At 49.7% G+C, this 15,364-nt stretch overlaps 1 protein-coding gene across 7 annotated transcripts in view; it reads right to left on the reverse strand.

Moving 5' to 3' along the window:
- Positions 1 to 2,731: 2,731 nt before the first annotated feature.
- The window catches only part of BCOR (BCL6 corepressor), a 73,057-nt gene continuing 60,424 nt past the window's right edge, over positions 2,732 to 15,364 (reverse strand). For all 7 annotated transcript variants that reach the window (XM_084515794.1, XM_084515792.1, XM_084515795.1 and 4 more), the window contains 5 exons: positions 12,037 to 12,203; positions 6,365 to 6,510; positions 5,325 to 5,402; positions 4,963 to 5,113; positions 2,732 to 3,853 (listed from right to left, as the gene is read on the reverse strand). In XM_084515794.1, coding sequence (XP_084371920.1) covers positions 3,559 to 3,853; positions 4,963 to 5,113; positions 5,325 to 5,402; positions 6,365 to 6,510; positions 12,037 to 12,203 — 837 coding nt within the window. In that variant the 3' untranslated portion in view covers positions 2,732 to 3,558. The remainder of the gene's footprint in view (positions 3,854 to 4,962; positions 5,114 to 5,324; positions 5,403 to 6,364; positions 6,511 to 12,036; positions 12,204 to 15,364) is intronic.

The raw sequence follows: 15,364 nt of genomic DNA on the forward strand, positions 1-15,364 counted from the left end.
TGAGTACTGATGCCAAGCCCGCTCCTACCAACAGCAGACTCATACAGAACTGAAAAAATGAAATATTACGAGCAATATTAAATAGATACAGTATTATTTTTAATTTAGCTTGCATCTGTACATGTTTAAAGCTGCAATGTGGGCCTTTTTCCTGTATGAACTGCAGTAATAATGCTGAAGGTTTAAGAGCAGCCTTGCAGAGCCTGGGAATGGCAGCTGCCTGTATTTACCCCTCCCTGACACCTTGCTCATATTAATACCCAAGCCTTGGGTCACATCTCTGGGGTCAGCATTTAGAACAGAAATAAAGGGGGTAGCCAGCTACCAACTCTTTGATTCACAGGGTGAGCCTGAACCCTGGGAGCAGCTTTGAGGCAATTTCTGTTCTGCTCCTGTGATCAACCTAGAGGTTGGGTCGGGCTTCCAGCAGGCACCTGGGCTTTGTCTTTGGGGAATTGCTCCACAGAGGGCACAAGCACCAAGTACGAGCAAGCTCCAAACACCTCCAGCCCTTAGCTGCCAGTGCTGCCTACTTTCGGGCCACACAGAGGGTGCCTGGGAAAGCACTGGGAAGGAAAGCCGTATGAGTCCAGCAGCCAAAATGACAAACATCAGCCCCTCCCAGCCCTGCCCTAGCATGCTGCTTAGAGCTGGTATGTCCCCGCCTTGGCCACTGCACAGGATGTATCCAGACCTGGTAACTCCCTGGCCTCCCCATGCCGTCACAGAGCTAGCTCCCTGCAGGCAATATCACCACCTCTCCTCTCCACAGGACCACCATCTCCAGGGCTTGCCTCCTGCAAATCCCCCACACAGCAAGCACCTCTGGTGGCAGCCCCCCCAGAGCGCCCAGAGCAGGGCCAGCCACACCAGCCTCCTACGCCCACCACCAAGTCTCTGCTCTCCCGAGCACCCCGATACAGCCAAGTCCTTCTAAAAAAGCACACCCCTGAAGATAAAACAGTCCCGTTACATCAAGGGACAGCACTGTGGTCAGGTGCCCCCTGGTACCCCCCTATTTTTAGAGTGCAGACGTGCCAGCATGACAGTGGCGTGAGGCTGTTGCTGTATTTGAGTACGGAGGCAAGTGCCAGCATGGAGGAGGCCCAACTGTACCGGGAGAGCTGTCGGAGGGTGTGCAGAGCTGACTAAGCAGAGATGTTTGGGGAGCACGTGCTCAGGATCATCCGAGGAGACGCCAGCCAAAAGAGGAAGCTGCACCCATCTCCTGTGGGCCTGCAGGGCATGGGGAGAAGCGAGGTGCCTGCCACGCACCCCTGGAAGCACTACAAGGCTGGCCTGTGCTCGGCTCCAACCATCATGATCAGATAAATGTGGCAGCAACAATTGCTTTTAACTTCCTCCCTTACCTTGATTTTTTCCTCGTCTCCTTTTCCAGTAAAATCACGGAGCAAAAGCAGTCAGCGCTAGAGAGCAGGGATGCCTCTATTTCAGTTCCTTGCAAAGCTGGAGGTTGGCCACGGGCATTCAGTGATGGACCACAGGCTTAAAAGGAAACCTGGGGCGTGCCTGTAAGCCATACGGGAGATGGTATCACCTGTATCCGAAGTCTGGAGGAAGATGGTGGTGGTTGTGCAAGTACTACAAACTCCCTGCCCCACGGGCAAAACAGGCCTTCAGGTGCCACCAGCACACGGTTGTCAGACACCTCTCGTACCTCTTGTCTCAAGCACAGCATCACCTCGCAGACAGCAGCAGTCCCACTGTAAGCATCACAGCACAAATATTTGGCAAAAAGCTAGGTGGCAAACACACCAATGAGAAGCATCAGCTCTGCGTCTTTTCCTCTGAGACACCTTCATGACCAAGGTGTCATTCCCCCTCAGCTTCAGTGTGAGGGTCTTTCACAGTCTTTCTTAAGCTCCGCCAAGAGCAATAAATTAAACAGCAGCAGTAGTGTTGAGCCATCAAAACCTCTGAGCTCCATGGACACAGAAACTTCTCAGATGATTTTCTCAGGTGTTTTTCTCAGATGGTCCAGGTGCTCTGCTGAAAACCCTTTTGGTGGGCATCTTGGCCATCATCAGAAGAGCTCTGCAATTTAGACCTCTCAGCTGAAACAGTTGGCTATCACAGGGCACATCACATTTAAAAACAGGCCCAAAACAAAACTCAGATTTGGGTTCACAGCAGGAACTTCTTTCTGAAAGGGAAAAGGCAGACCCAGACCCTTAAGAAGGGGCCTGACCAAACCCAGGGAGTCCAGCCTCTTGGGTACACATTCCAGAGCTGCGTAAAAGTATGGTTCTGTTCCCTGACAAATTCTCCCTTTGGGTACCCCAAAGTGTGCTCATAGCCTTAATGCTTTGTATTAAAACTAAAGCATTTACCCTTGTACTATTTTCCTCCCCTCTGCAGACACCACTGAAAAGAAAATTCAGTCAATTTAACTTTAAAAGACGACAAAGGAGGAAAAATAATTGAACCTATTCACAATTCTTTAACTGAATGGTGATGCAGAAAGTATTGTGAATACTGCTTTTAAGCCTCTGTCCCATAAAGGGCTCCCAATGTTTTCTTGTAACCTTGAATTTAGAAAGCCAGTGTAGATTCCACCTCAGATTCACGAACCGCTCGCTCTCCAGCACCTGTGCCAGCTCTGATCTGCTCTGCTGCAGGAGATGTGTGCAGAGCCTCCTTTCATACACATTAATAAGTCTGAGCTCATTTCACAGTCATGCACGGAATTAACGGGAGTCACTTTAGCATCTTCATTTCTCAACAGTTTTATTGCCTTTAAGAAAATTTTTGTAAAATATAAATACAAAGGCAGGAGATTTACTTACAAAGTTAAAACACAGATCTCAAACATAAACACACAATTCAGAAAATTTAGTTTATGTACAGTTTCAAGCAACTTCAACATATGTTAGTTTTTCAATATTTTACAAGGTACAGAAAAAATAGTTCAACGTCTTCTTTAAATAAAGAGCATAAAATGTTTAAACATATATAAACAATCCGGTTTGATGTGTGAAAACTAAATTTCACAGCTTTTAAATTAGGATATAAAAGTTCTTACAATTAGTTGATGTGTATGGATATGGTTTAATTTATATTACAAACTATTGAATTATATTCAATAGTGCTTACCTGGCCAAAGCAGGTAATTCTGTAAACAAAAAAACAAAAATAATATCACCAAGTGCCTTCCCAAAATCCTATCTCCCAAACAAGCCACATGACTTTGATCACATCACCTATAAAAAGTATGTTCTGTGTAATCAGTGCTTTGTATGAAACAAAGTCAATGTGTGGGTGTATTCTCTAAAAAAAAAATGTGTTCCAAGTAATAACAAACTTATCCCAAAGCCTGTGTGCATTTAAAGAAACATTATATAACAATTTTGTAAAAACTGATTGAAGTTAAAAAAAAATTCTTCCAAAATCCATCCAACTGGAATTCAGATCTCTTATATAAAGGAAAGATATTTTCATATTTAATAGTGTCCTTTCTTTACAGAAACAATTGCATTTGAACACATATACATAAAGAAGTAACTGTATATAGTACTGTACATTAAACGGCCTGATGGTTCAGCAAAGGATGTCGAAGGGAGGGTCCTTGTGTGGGTGCAACCAGTGAAGCGAGGAGCCCAGCAAAGTCTTGAGTTCGCTTGTAAACTCTACCAAGTCCAACAGCTCTTTGCTTTCTGGGTTAAACGCTTCCAGGTCCGTAGCACAAGTGAGCAACTGGCTGAGAGAAGTCTGTTTGTAAAACTCTGCCTCTGTGATGGTGGCGACTTCCAGATTGGGGAAGTTGCAGCGGAAGATGCGAGATGACATTTTTAGCCTCTTTACCACATCGGAGAGCAAGAGCCAGTTTCGCGGTCTGGGGAGGTGAAGGAGAAAAAGGCTGCAATAACTGACATTAAGCCATGGGCTCCTCGACCCTCCACTACCCCACCACCGTGTGACAGAGCCCTCTTGCCTGCCCCACACAAATGACCCCCTCAACACCAAGGGCATTGCCCAGGGGCTCAAACACCGCAGATACAAACACTGAAACCCAAAAAAACAGGGCTTGTGAGTGCACGCGTGTGCCAGCTGCCACACCGATGTCTAAAGCTTCGTCAGGCTGAGCCTGACTATCACACAGCAAATCAGGAGATGGCCAGCAGTTATAACCTAAATTTCAGCATCTCGGACTTCGGCAGGTATCAGCATTAAATATAAGTCATCAGAGGGTTGTTTTTCAGATTAAGAAGACAATTCTTTAATTTAACCTTTCCAATTGTCCATTTCAGAAAACCTGCGCTACATCAATCACCCAAATGATGAGGATATGCTAAAACCTGCCCTCCTGCACGATTAGTATTTAAAACTGTTTTTTTCCCACAGCTGTCATCAAAACTGGTGCAAATGACAAACAGTAGCTGTTTACTAAGCTAATTTATATCTTCAATACAATATAGAATCAAACGTTTCAGGTCTTTGCTTATTATTATCACAGTATCTTCCGTAAGGTGTTTATTTGTTTGATCCGATTTGGGGTTTGAACCAGTTTTGCTGCAGCATCTAGAACAGCATTAATGGTGTGGTTTTGTCACCTACAAAAGCACGTCCGTTCAGCACAACAGAAATGCCTGTTAAATAAAATTAAGAACACCTTTCCAGCATCATAGCCAAATTAAAGTGCCAGAAGCACTTGTGTTTGGGGATGTTTTTATACCAAGGTGTCTGGCTGGGATGAGGGAAGGACTCTGTGCTCAAACATCATTCAGTCTGCCACGGAGCACGGCACTCCAGACAGAGCCCCCTCAAGGCAGCTCTTCCCCCTTTTGCCCTCTGTTATCTTATTTCAGAAAAGCCCAGCAGTTCTGGCATCGCCATCTCACTCACGTTAGATAACGTAAACACACTTCCCACAGATACAAACTGCTGTCGTCCCAAGCAGGTCGTTTCAGCTACTTTCACCCCAAAACCTGTACTTGTTCTTACCCCTGAGAGAGACACACTTGGATGTTATAACAGGGCAAGGGAAGTTCATCCGAAAACTCAAATTCAAACACGTCGCTAAAGCCATCTTCATCTTCATCACCTGGGCCAGGGGGGTTTGCCAAGATGTCGAATCCAGATTCATCTTTCGGATCTAAATAAAATCAAATAAAAAGGCCAGGTCAGCGTTTATGAGACCGTTGCAGGTCCTGCTTTTTCTTCCAATAATATAATCTGTAAATAAAATCAGTTTGCTTCCTTCCTAACTTCCTCCACCGCAAAAACAAGCCAGCCCCCGCGCCCACATGCTGCGTGTTTTGAAAGTCTCCACATGCAAAGAAAAAAAAAGGGTAACATTTGCTCACCGCACACAGAGCTGCCATAGAAATCCCAGTACAAACCAGGGTCATCAACACTTCGACCCTGCAGGTCAGTTAAATACTCTGGAGAGGAAAAAACAACAACAAAAACACACTGATGAGAACAAAAAGCTGGCAAGTTTAGCAGACCGTGTGTCATACGGAGTCTCACCGTGCATACTTCATGCCTTCCACCCAAAACACCCACAGCGTAGTACAGATGCACACGAAAAACGTGCACGTGCCATCCTCGCAAATATGCCTGGCACGCGCTCCTCCCCTGCATCCCTTCTCCCGCCACACAAAATCACGGCCCATCACATCACATAATCACCCCGGGTCTGACGGGGATGGCCCCGACCTCGAGCCTCAGTAACTGACAGCGGCAGCACTTTGTTCCTGCGAAACGCAGGATGTGCCACGCTTTGCAGCCTGCAGCTACTCCCGACACCAGCTCGGGGATGAAGCAGGGCCCGTGATGAAACTGATGGAAAAGGTTTTTCTGCACGGATGTGTTGGGAAGATACGAGTGTTTTCTACAGATGTAGTTTGGGAGATTTGATAGTTGAGTTGGTGAACAGATACTGGGATTCAAGACACCAATAAGGCTAGGACAGTGGACTTTACTGGAGTCCTGATACACTTATGCATTCTCTATTCTGATGCATGGGCGAGCACTTAAAACTCATTGACTGTGAGTATTACAAACACTTCCAGAGGTGAAGGTAGTAGGGGATGCTAGTGTCTATCCAAAACTAACAGGGGGAAAAACTAAGTATGTTAGAACATGGACAAAGTTTAAAGAGATTGAGCATTTAACACAGTTTTACCACATTTCAGATATAAAAATGAGGCAGAACTTGCAAAAAGCACTACATGACAGAAAGCAAGGCGTCAGGAACCGTGGCTGTGCTTTTGCACACAAGGAAGAAGCTCCCTAAGCCTTCTCCAAGGCTCCTTTGCGAGGAGCAATCCCAGTAGGGCTTTTTGGGGCCGGGAAATATCACCCCACGACCAGCAGAGCCCTGTGGGACGAGGCCACACACCTGTGAGGAAGGTCTCCATCAGCTCGCTGTGGGTCATTTTCACAATGGTCCTCCCGGAGTACGTCGCGAGCGTTGGGTCAGCACCATAAGACAGTAAGAGGCGGACAATTTCCAAGTGATCGTTTTCTACCGCGTCGTGGATTGGTCTAGGAAAAAGAAAAAGAAAAAAAAAAAAAGATCACGATATTACACTTTGACTCAAGCATTATGTAAATGTGTTCAGAAAGAAACTTCTGATTTCAGACCAAAGTTATTTATAGCGAGTAACACTATTAATACAGCTGTCAATCGTCTCATTGTTGGTTTTACTCGCACATCACTCCCTCCCTCCCCTCCCGTCTTTTCACAGTCAGACTGCTCGGGGCAGGCATTTCTGTTACATCCATTCATTGCCGTACATATTTCGAGGGCCAGTAAAATAATTACACCCCTGTACCAGAAAGCAGGAGTTTGTGTGAAGCCTCACAAACATAATTCTGCTGCAAGTCACTCTACCGTTCCAAATCTCTGCCAATTTAACAGCATGTTGTGCAGTACGGGCTCATTCAGCCTGCCTCTGGGCAAGCACGTAAATCAGTTACCCAAAGCTTCTAAATTATGTACACGCAAATAAGTTATGAAAATTTGCTAGGAATTAAACTTAGGAGCTGTGTCCTCTTTAAACAGCGCGTGTGAATGTATTTGCAGCACAATTCAACCGCTGTACTCGGTGAAAATAAAAACGTGGCATTTCAAGGTTAGTCCACGCAGAAGTCAGGCATTGTATGTGGCATCAACAATCCATACAAGCTCGGGCATAGATTTGGTGAGGCGACGTAAGGATTGCTCATCAATACACGTGCCTGCAATTCCTGGTTAGAGTTCCTGATGACAAATTGCATTAACTTTTGCCTTTAAAATGTGCTACACGTAACAGGGAGTTGTCTGGCAGCAGGACACTTCAGCCCCCCCCGACTAATGAAGAGGTGTTAAAACCCCATTTTCCCCCTGGATGGCTACGAGCAGGGATCTGAACACCCAGGGCAAGGCGAGCAGCCGCGGCTATTCAGCTGGGCGCTACGCTCCTCTTCCCTCGGGCTGCCAAGAAGAAGCACCGCTGCCCCCCGCAAGACTTTTAAGCTCTCCAGCAGACGTGTTGAAAGGCGAGAGAGATAAGGAAGGGCTTCAGCAAGGATCGCACGCTGCCTCCCTGCAAAACTTGCTGAATTGCATTACAAGACAACGAGCCTGGGAGCTTCAGCTGTGTGCCACCCTGCCAAGCGCCTTGGCTGGCACCCAGGCCTGACCCCCCCGTGGAGCCCCCTGCCACCTGCAGCAACGTCCCCGCTACGTGACCGCTTTTTGGGCACGGGCTGGTGCCCACGGAGCTGAGGAGAGAGCAGAGGCAGATCTGAACGGCAAAGGGTCGGGGTGAGGAGGAGGGAGAAGAGAAAGGGGCGCCGCTGCTTCCCCGTCTATCGCTGGTGGGAGGAGGGCTGTGAGATCCCTTAAAAAGCAGCGTGTTCCAGGTGTGTTCACTGCAAGGGGGCTGTGATTTAGGGCGATTAACATCTGTGACACATGAAGCACTCGTGCTTGCTCCCATCTTGTTGGAAAGCTGCGTGCAGCTCTGTTTTTAACCCGCACAGGCTGCACTGACACATGGAGCTGCACCCGGAGAGCGCAGCTCCTTCCCTGCAGAGAGGGGGCTTATCCCCTGCACACCAGCACAGCGAACAAGCAGCAACCCCACGCTGCTGTCTGCAGCCCTCAACCCAATTCGTGCTACCCCGCAGCCCCCCAGCACGCCTCCAAAGCCAGACGGGGGGGCGCAGGGAAGAGGCGAGGGTGACGGCTGCCTCCAAGCACCGAGGACACCTTCTGTCCCCCGCTCACGTTCCTGCAGCCTGGAACTGGGAGCTGTTTTCCATTTTATTTCAGAATTAGGATTTTCTGGTTTTGTCGTGGGGGGGCGGGAGGATTGTGGGTTTATTGGTTTGTGGGTTTTCTTGTTTGTTTTTTTTTGTTTTGGTTTTTTTTTTTTTTTTTTTTTTTAACTGACTTACCTAAGTGGCTTTTGAAGCAGTAATGAATTCAAGATGATCCCTTAACTTATTAAAAACAGCATCTAAATCGCTGCCCAGTGTTTCACTCGATTTAATGACACCCGGCCGAGTTTATTAAAGAGAAAAGCCCTGGGAGGGGAGCCCCTCTCCCCACTGCACAGCTCACCCGGGCCAGTGGGGTGCTGCAGGGGGGCAGGCAGCCCCGTCCCACAGAGCTGCAGGATCCCGACCCGGGCACAAGAGGGGATTTTACAAAGGCAAGGGGAAGGAAAGGCGCAGTAAAGCCCTGTGGAAGGAGGAAGAACGATAAATAGAAGGAAGGAAAGAAAGTGCTGCTGGGGAGGGGGGAAAAGAGAGATTCCCCACAGATAAGGCAGGGGGGGAAAGGCATTAACAGGGTGCTACCAGAATTTAACTGGCTAGCACATCCCTTTGGCAAGGTCAGGAGCGAGACTGTGCAAAGACACGGATACCTGCGTTTGCTTCTCGCAGCAGGGCAGGCGGAGGAGGGAATGTTTTTCAGTCCTGGCAGAGTTTAACCACCCTCTCTGCAGGATGCAGAAGCAACTACTGGAGTTGGAAACTTTCTCAGATGTGAGGAAAAGATCCCTGGGGGGTCCTCTCCTGGGCTCCTTTGCCCATATAATCTTTTCCGCCCTGAGCATCGTGGAAATAAACATTCCCCGTCCCTAATGGTACAGTTAACGGTAGCACGGCTTGTTTTTAAAACAAACCCTTCGAAAGGCCCCAAAAGGGTCTGGGGACGTTCAAGAGCTGCGATATCCTACAGCAGACGCGCATCTCAGCCCTCTCTGGTGTGCTGTCGAATCCTTACTACTATTTTTACCGCTACCAGAGTCAGGGAAACATTTCACTGGGGGTTTATCATTCCAACACCACCATTATAAACTATTTAGGCCAGTCAGGGTTTGCTCTCAGCCTTTCAGGCACCATCAAGATTTTCCCTCGCTGCAGCGAGAGGCCTCGGGACTCGCCGGGCAGTGCCGTGTCTCTCTCACGGTTTTATTTTTGTTTCCCTACGGGCTGTTATGCTGCAGACTGAGGCCCTCGAGAGTCAGCGGGCAGCACCGTGCCTCTCTCACGGTTTTATTTTTGTTTCCCCGTGGGCTGTCACGCAAGGCTGCCCGGCAGAAGCGGCGAGGCAGGAGTCACGGGAGGCCGGCCACACCGGCTGCCTCTCCCGTAACGCAATTAGCTGCTGGAGGGGATCGTCTTGCCAAGACCAGGACGTAGGAAGAGAGCGAGCCGTCTTGGCACGGTCCTCCCCAGAAATAAAAGGGCTGAGCTCATCAGCCGCCGGGAGAAGGATGAGGCGAGGCTGGCTGCGCAGGGCGAGCGGTGCCTGAGGCGAGGGAGCGCCTCGCCAGCAGGCCGGAGGTGCCCGCGTTTCTGGCGTGTGGCTGTGCTATTAGGAGCTAAAAACGAGGAGAAGAAGGGAGACCAAACACGCCAGCAGCCACCCTGATGTCAGGCGTTGGCCCTACAGCGCTGTGGTGAGCTACGGCACTTAGCGGGGTCCTGTCGGGGAAGCAGTGTGGTCACCTCTTAAGCACGGCCTGTTATTATTTATAGGTAAGGCGATTAAGGGCCCTTAGTGGCTGCAGCACCTTTGAGACGGGTCTTAAAGATCTCGCTGGGCTCTACAATAATCTTTGATGGGCCACTCGTTCAGCAGCAGCGTGCTTGTGTATTCAGGGCCTGCTGACAAGGCTCAGCAGACAGAGAGCTACCAGCAGCATGCAGTTTATGGGGGAGAAAAGGGAAAAATGCTGAAGCCCGCTGCACGGAGCCCCTGGGGCCAGCTGCGCTGTGCCTGGGGACTGAGGGACACAGTGGCTGCAGGCAGAGCCCCAGAGCAGGGAGGTACGGCGCCTGTATCTCCTGCCTTAGCATGGTTTGAGCCCCCCAAAAGTCAACGCAGAGGCAGCAGGCAGGCAGCAGCCCGGACCCAAACTTCAGGACACGCTGACAAAACCAGCAAGTGCAGTTACAGGGTCTGGTCCATACGGGCCCACATAGCTGCCTGAACACTACGCTGAATAAGTTCACCCGAGGTTTGAAAAAAAGGAAGACTGACACTTCTTTCCTCCCCAGAGCTAAAGGACAAAAACTGAGGCTTTGAGATCAAAATGGGATTTGTCTCAGGAACACCAGGGCTTTCTCCATGGAGAAGGACAAGTCTGGCCCCACAAAAGGCAGGGGACAACGCTGCTCACATGCTCCCTACAGAAGCTTCTGCTCTCTGCCCTGCTAGACTGTGGGCAGCTCTACCATCCTCCATCTGCACCTGAGATGTTTTTTGGTTTCACGCTGTCTGCTGGGCAGCTTTTCAAAAAAAAGATTTACGTCTGCCACCAGAAAGCAAAGGGGAACACAAGCTGAGCCCTGACACTGCCATCTAGGATTGGCCCGCTATTATGTTTGTTTCCAAAGTGCATTTTCCCCACAACCTTCAAGAGTGCACAAGCCAAGTTTCTTCCTGGAAAATCGACTCTGTCTGTGAACCGAAACCAAAAGTGGACTGTGTGCTCGCAGGTGACGGGGACTGCTTGCTTCTGGGGCTGTTTTTTTATCTAGGCTATGCCTGTGAGTGAGGCAAACATCGTTTGGGATTTGTTTAACAGCAGCCCCGCAGCCCAGCTTCTGCTCTCCTGTCTCCTCCCCTCCCCAGTAAAGGCATAAAAAAGAGCTTAAAAACAAAAGAGGCAGCCCCTTAGTCATGCTGATTTTACCTCCCTGGCTATTGGGATGGTGATAGTGAATGCGATAAACCATTTAAGATAACAAGCTGCAGGAGCCTGGCGGAATACAAAGCGACCTGTCCCCAAAAGGAATAGGTCGGACAAAGTCCTGCATATTCAGGGGAAAAGTTATCCCAAGGTCAGCCCTGCAGAGGTGGTCAAAGACGGACTTAGGAATTGGATAAAGACTCCATTAGGAGATGCACAAGGAGCTTAAAAAAGGAGGGGAGCCACAACTTCTACACCCAGAAACCAAAAAAAAAAAAAAAAGAAAACCCACAAGCTTGGTATTCTGTGAGCACCCCTTCTGTGAAGGAGAAAAAAAAGCCAACGTTTGCTTAAAAAAAAAAATCAATCCCAAATATGCAATGTGCAGATAGAGTTTAACAGCTAAGCTAAACAGTATTTTTATCAAGCACATATAGGACTTGCACGCCCGATCACTGTAAAAGCCTGAAGTGCTCTTAAAAGTAACACCACTAACAAGGCGAAGACCACTCTTTTGGCACAACTCAAAGGACCTGGAGCGCATACAAATAGGGCTGCAGCTCAAGTATCATTCCTTCCTGCCCTGCAGCTGGGGATTTCACAAACTCTTAAAAAAAAATAAAAAATTGTTAAAATTCCCAAGGGAAAAAAAAAAAAAAGCACCTCATATTGAAGCGGAGTCACAGCAATGATGTGCCCCCCACATCACCCTGTCCCAGCGACGGGGTGGGCAGCGTTACCCCTGGGGGGCTTCACGCAGGTTTGGGGGGACATGGGGAGGAGACAGAGGGGAGAGGGAAGGGGTACTTCCCCGCGTTGCCATCCCATCCCGAAATAAACCCCGCGTGGCAGCCCCGCGGTGCCGTGCGTTGCTCACCTGGTTCCGTCCTGCGCGCTGCAGTTCACGTCGGCCCCGTACTCGAGGAGATGTCGCACGATGCTCAGCCAGCCTCTGGCACAGGCCTCATGCAGGGCACAATAACCCGCATTGTCACGATGGTTTACATCACAGACCTTGTTTTCCAAACAATACAGAACCACTTCCTGGAAATAGGAGAGGAGGAAAAACATACATCGAGTTATTTGTTACTGCCGAGCTGCTGCATGGGCTTCTTTAAGGAAAAAGGGGGGCTGGGGGACAGGAGGCAAAGCACAGACTCCCTACAACATGCCCAAGTACCCCCTCAGACACAGATCAGCCAAAAAAAAAAAAAAAAAAAAAAAGGACAAAAGGGAAGGCGTTCAAAGCTGTGTTTGTACAGGAGGCACCACGATTGTCAGGAGCAGACAAGGCTGCAGCGCGGCACCGAGAGCCCCGCGCCCCGCGGAGAGGTTTTCCCACCGCCGCAGGAGCCCGGGGACGTGCAGATTTCCCAGGCAGGGCTCCCAGCTGCCGCTTCTCAACGCTTCCACACGTGAAAGCGGCAGGAAGGTTTTTGCTCTGACATCTGCATTTCTGGGCGCCGGATTCTGCACGCGCAGCGGCAGCACGGCCCACGTCAGTTCGGTTTTTAAAAAGAAAAAGCACATGATCCGAAACAAAACACATTTAAGACACACAAAGGACAGTTTGCTGCTGGAAAACAAACAAACAAAACAAAACAAAACAAAAAAAAAGCCCAGCTCTATCAAGATCAGGGAAATCCCATTTTCACCCACACTGATTTTCTGCATGCAGAACCAGAGTCAGGCGCCAGGTTCCAATAACTAACCCGGCGCTGTGGGAAGCCATGTGAATTTAACGCAATTCATCTTGCAGTCAAATACACCACGGTTGAGAGCCCGGGCCGGGCTCAGAGCTCTGCGCTGTCGCGTGGCCTCGAAACAATGACTGCTCCATCACTCAACCAAAAATTTGGGATGGTGCGAGTCTTCCTCGATTTGTGTCAGACGCAAAATAAAAAATACAAAACGTGCACGCACGCATCTCTAAGTGATGCTGCACATACAAGGCAGCCCCCGTGGCAAGATTAAGCCATTAATTTTGCATTTGCTGCTCTCAGGGATTACGGGGTACAGCGTGGGGTGGAGGGGGGGGGGGGCGTTTGTTTTGTCGGAACAGGAGGATGAAACCACCGCCGGGCGCGACGCATTTATCCCTCCAGTTCCCAAATCTACCGGAAAGCCCGCAATCAGCCGTGCTCTCGGTATCCCTGACCCGAGGACTGGTATCCAGGATACAGCATGAAGCTGTTCTTTTAGCAGGCCCTCACCAACCAGGCGAAGGAGAAGAGCAGCGAGCCAGCGAGCTGCAGTCCCGGGCACGAGAGCATCCCTCCCTGCCGCCCCATCCCGCACCCCCGGGGTGCTTCTCTGCCACCCGGCAGCTTCTGGTGGTCCCTCTCACCGCCCCAAAAGCCAAAAAGCAGCCCGGGAAGGACGCTCTTCACCCCGCGCTTTCCCAAAGCCGGCGAGAAAGGGCGGTGTGAAATTATACCCTAGAGGCAAGAAATTTTCCTGCAAATCCAGACCACCCCGCGAGGCAAATTAGCGGGCGGCTATCGGTAGCAGAAGCGGCGGCCGTATTCAGGGCTGCCTTCAGCACGCAGTTGCCATTTAAAACAGCTTCTGCAGCTCGAAATAAGAAAAAGGCCTTTCGTCTATTTTCATGGAAAGCAAAGGCTGCTTCTAGGGCAGAACACCTACCGCCGGCCGAAAACGCTAATTTTGTCGGGCAATTCCACGTTAAGAGGCTATAAGAAGAATGTCATTAACCACAAAATGTAACCATAAAGACCATAAAACTCTACATTGTTAATTAATTAAATGCCTCATTAACTTTTTTTAACATGATTTATTCAATTTACAAAAAAAAAAAAAAAATTAGCCATCGCCGCCCAATAGGGGAACATGTGGTGCCACAAACACGCTTTTGGTTTCACGAGCACCTCTGGCTAACGTTGGAGAAAGGCCGTGAGGCTGCCGCGGGGCGATTTAGTGCCTGTTCAGGTGCTCCACTCCAACCAGCAGTCTGAAAATCGCTCTCGGTTAACCCGAAGAGCCAAGCTCACACGTCACCAGCCAGCTCTGGGCCACCGCTGCTCCTGCAGCCGGCAGCTCATTAGCCAAATCGTAAATGGCCACAAGAATCGGTGCAAGCCGCGGGAACCCACCTTTGCAGGCATCCAGCCCCCTCGAAACAAACACCTTTTCCCCGCTCCTACCATACACCACGCATTGCCCTGATTTCATTGCCTTTCCAGCCAGGATTTATTCCCAAACCCACTGGAGGAGTTCCCAAGTCCAGGCACAGACTAAAAAGCAACACGCGGCACAAAGACAGCCCATGTTTCCTCTTGCATCACGTTCATTACCCGAGCCTTTTGTAATGTATTTTTTTTTCCAAAAAGACTTTATGCTCCCTGTAATTCCCCCTCCTTTTTCCCCCCATCGCAAACAGTAAATTACAGTTTTAAGACTACCATTATCTCAAGTCATTTGTTTCAGATGGGGAAAACGTAATGGATTCAAGCCCGACCATAGGCTGCCATGGGCTGCTCGCATCCCGATTAAGCAGCGCCTGGCGCGGAAGCCTCGTGAAGGAAACGCAAACCTTTCCCACAGCCTCGGTTTTGCTGAGACCATGGGATGTGCAGAGCTGAGCAGCGTGTGCCATACTGCCTGCATGCAGCCTCGGGGCCGCAGCTTTGCACTTTCTCTGCACCCCAGTCCTCAGGCAGCACCGATAAGAGCCACAGCTCACACCCACCAGGCTTTTCCCCCTCTTGGCTGAGTTCAAATCAGCCGCTCTCGTGCCAGAAAATCAAAATCCCTAAGCAAACGATGGTGGAAATGCCTGCTGAGAGCACAACACTACCCAAGACCTTCACTTTGGAGAGCCCTGGCATCCGTGCGCTTTCACAGCCACCCCGATACGGGCCGGTGCTGCAGCCAGCTCCCACTGCTAGCAAAGCAGGCAGAGCCCTCGGCCCCTGCTGGAGCAAAACCCTGGCCCATCACAAATCTCTGGGGCAGCTCGGGTTGACCTCAGCAGGCAGAGCACCCAGCATCCCACAGCTACCCGCCAGAGCGCTTGCCCCACGGACAAGGGAAGGAAAGGCACGCCGACAGCTTGCAGCACGCGCTGCGCTACGCTTTGGTTTGGGATCCATAGGAAATTTTCGATCTGTCGGAACTTAAATAATTTAAATGATAAAGATTACCATAGCAACGTTGTAACAACTGCTTCTCCTCCTCTCAGCCCA

The sequence above is a fragment of the Aythya ferina genome, assembly GCF_964211825.1.
Source record: "Aythya ferina genome assembly, chromosome: 1".
NCBI classification, from domain to species: Eukaryota; Metazoa; Chordata; class Aves; order Anseriformes; family Anatidae; genus Aythya; species Aythya ferina.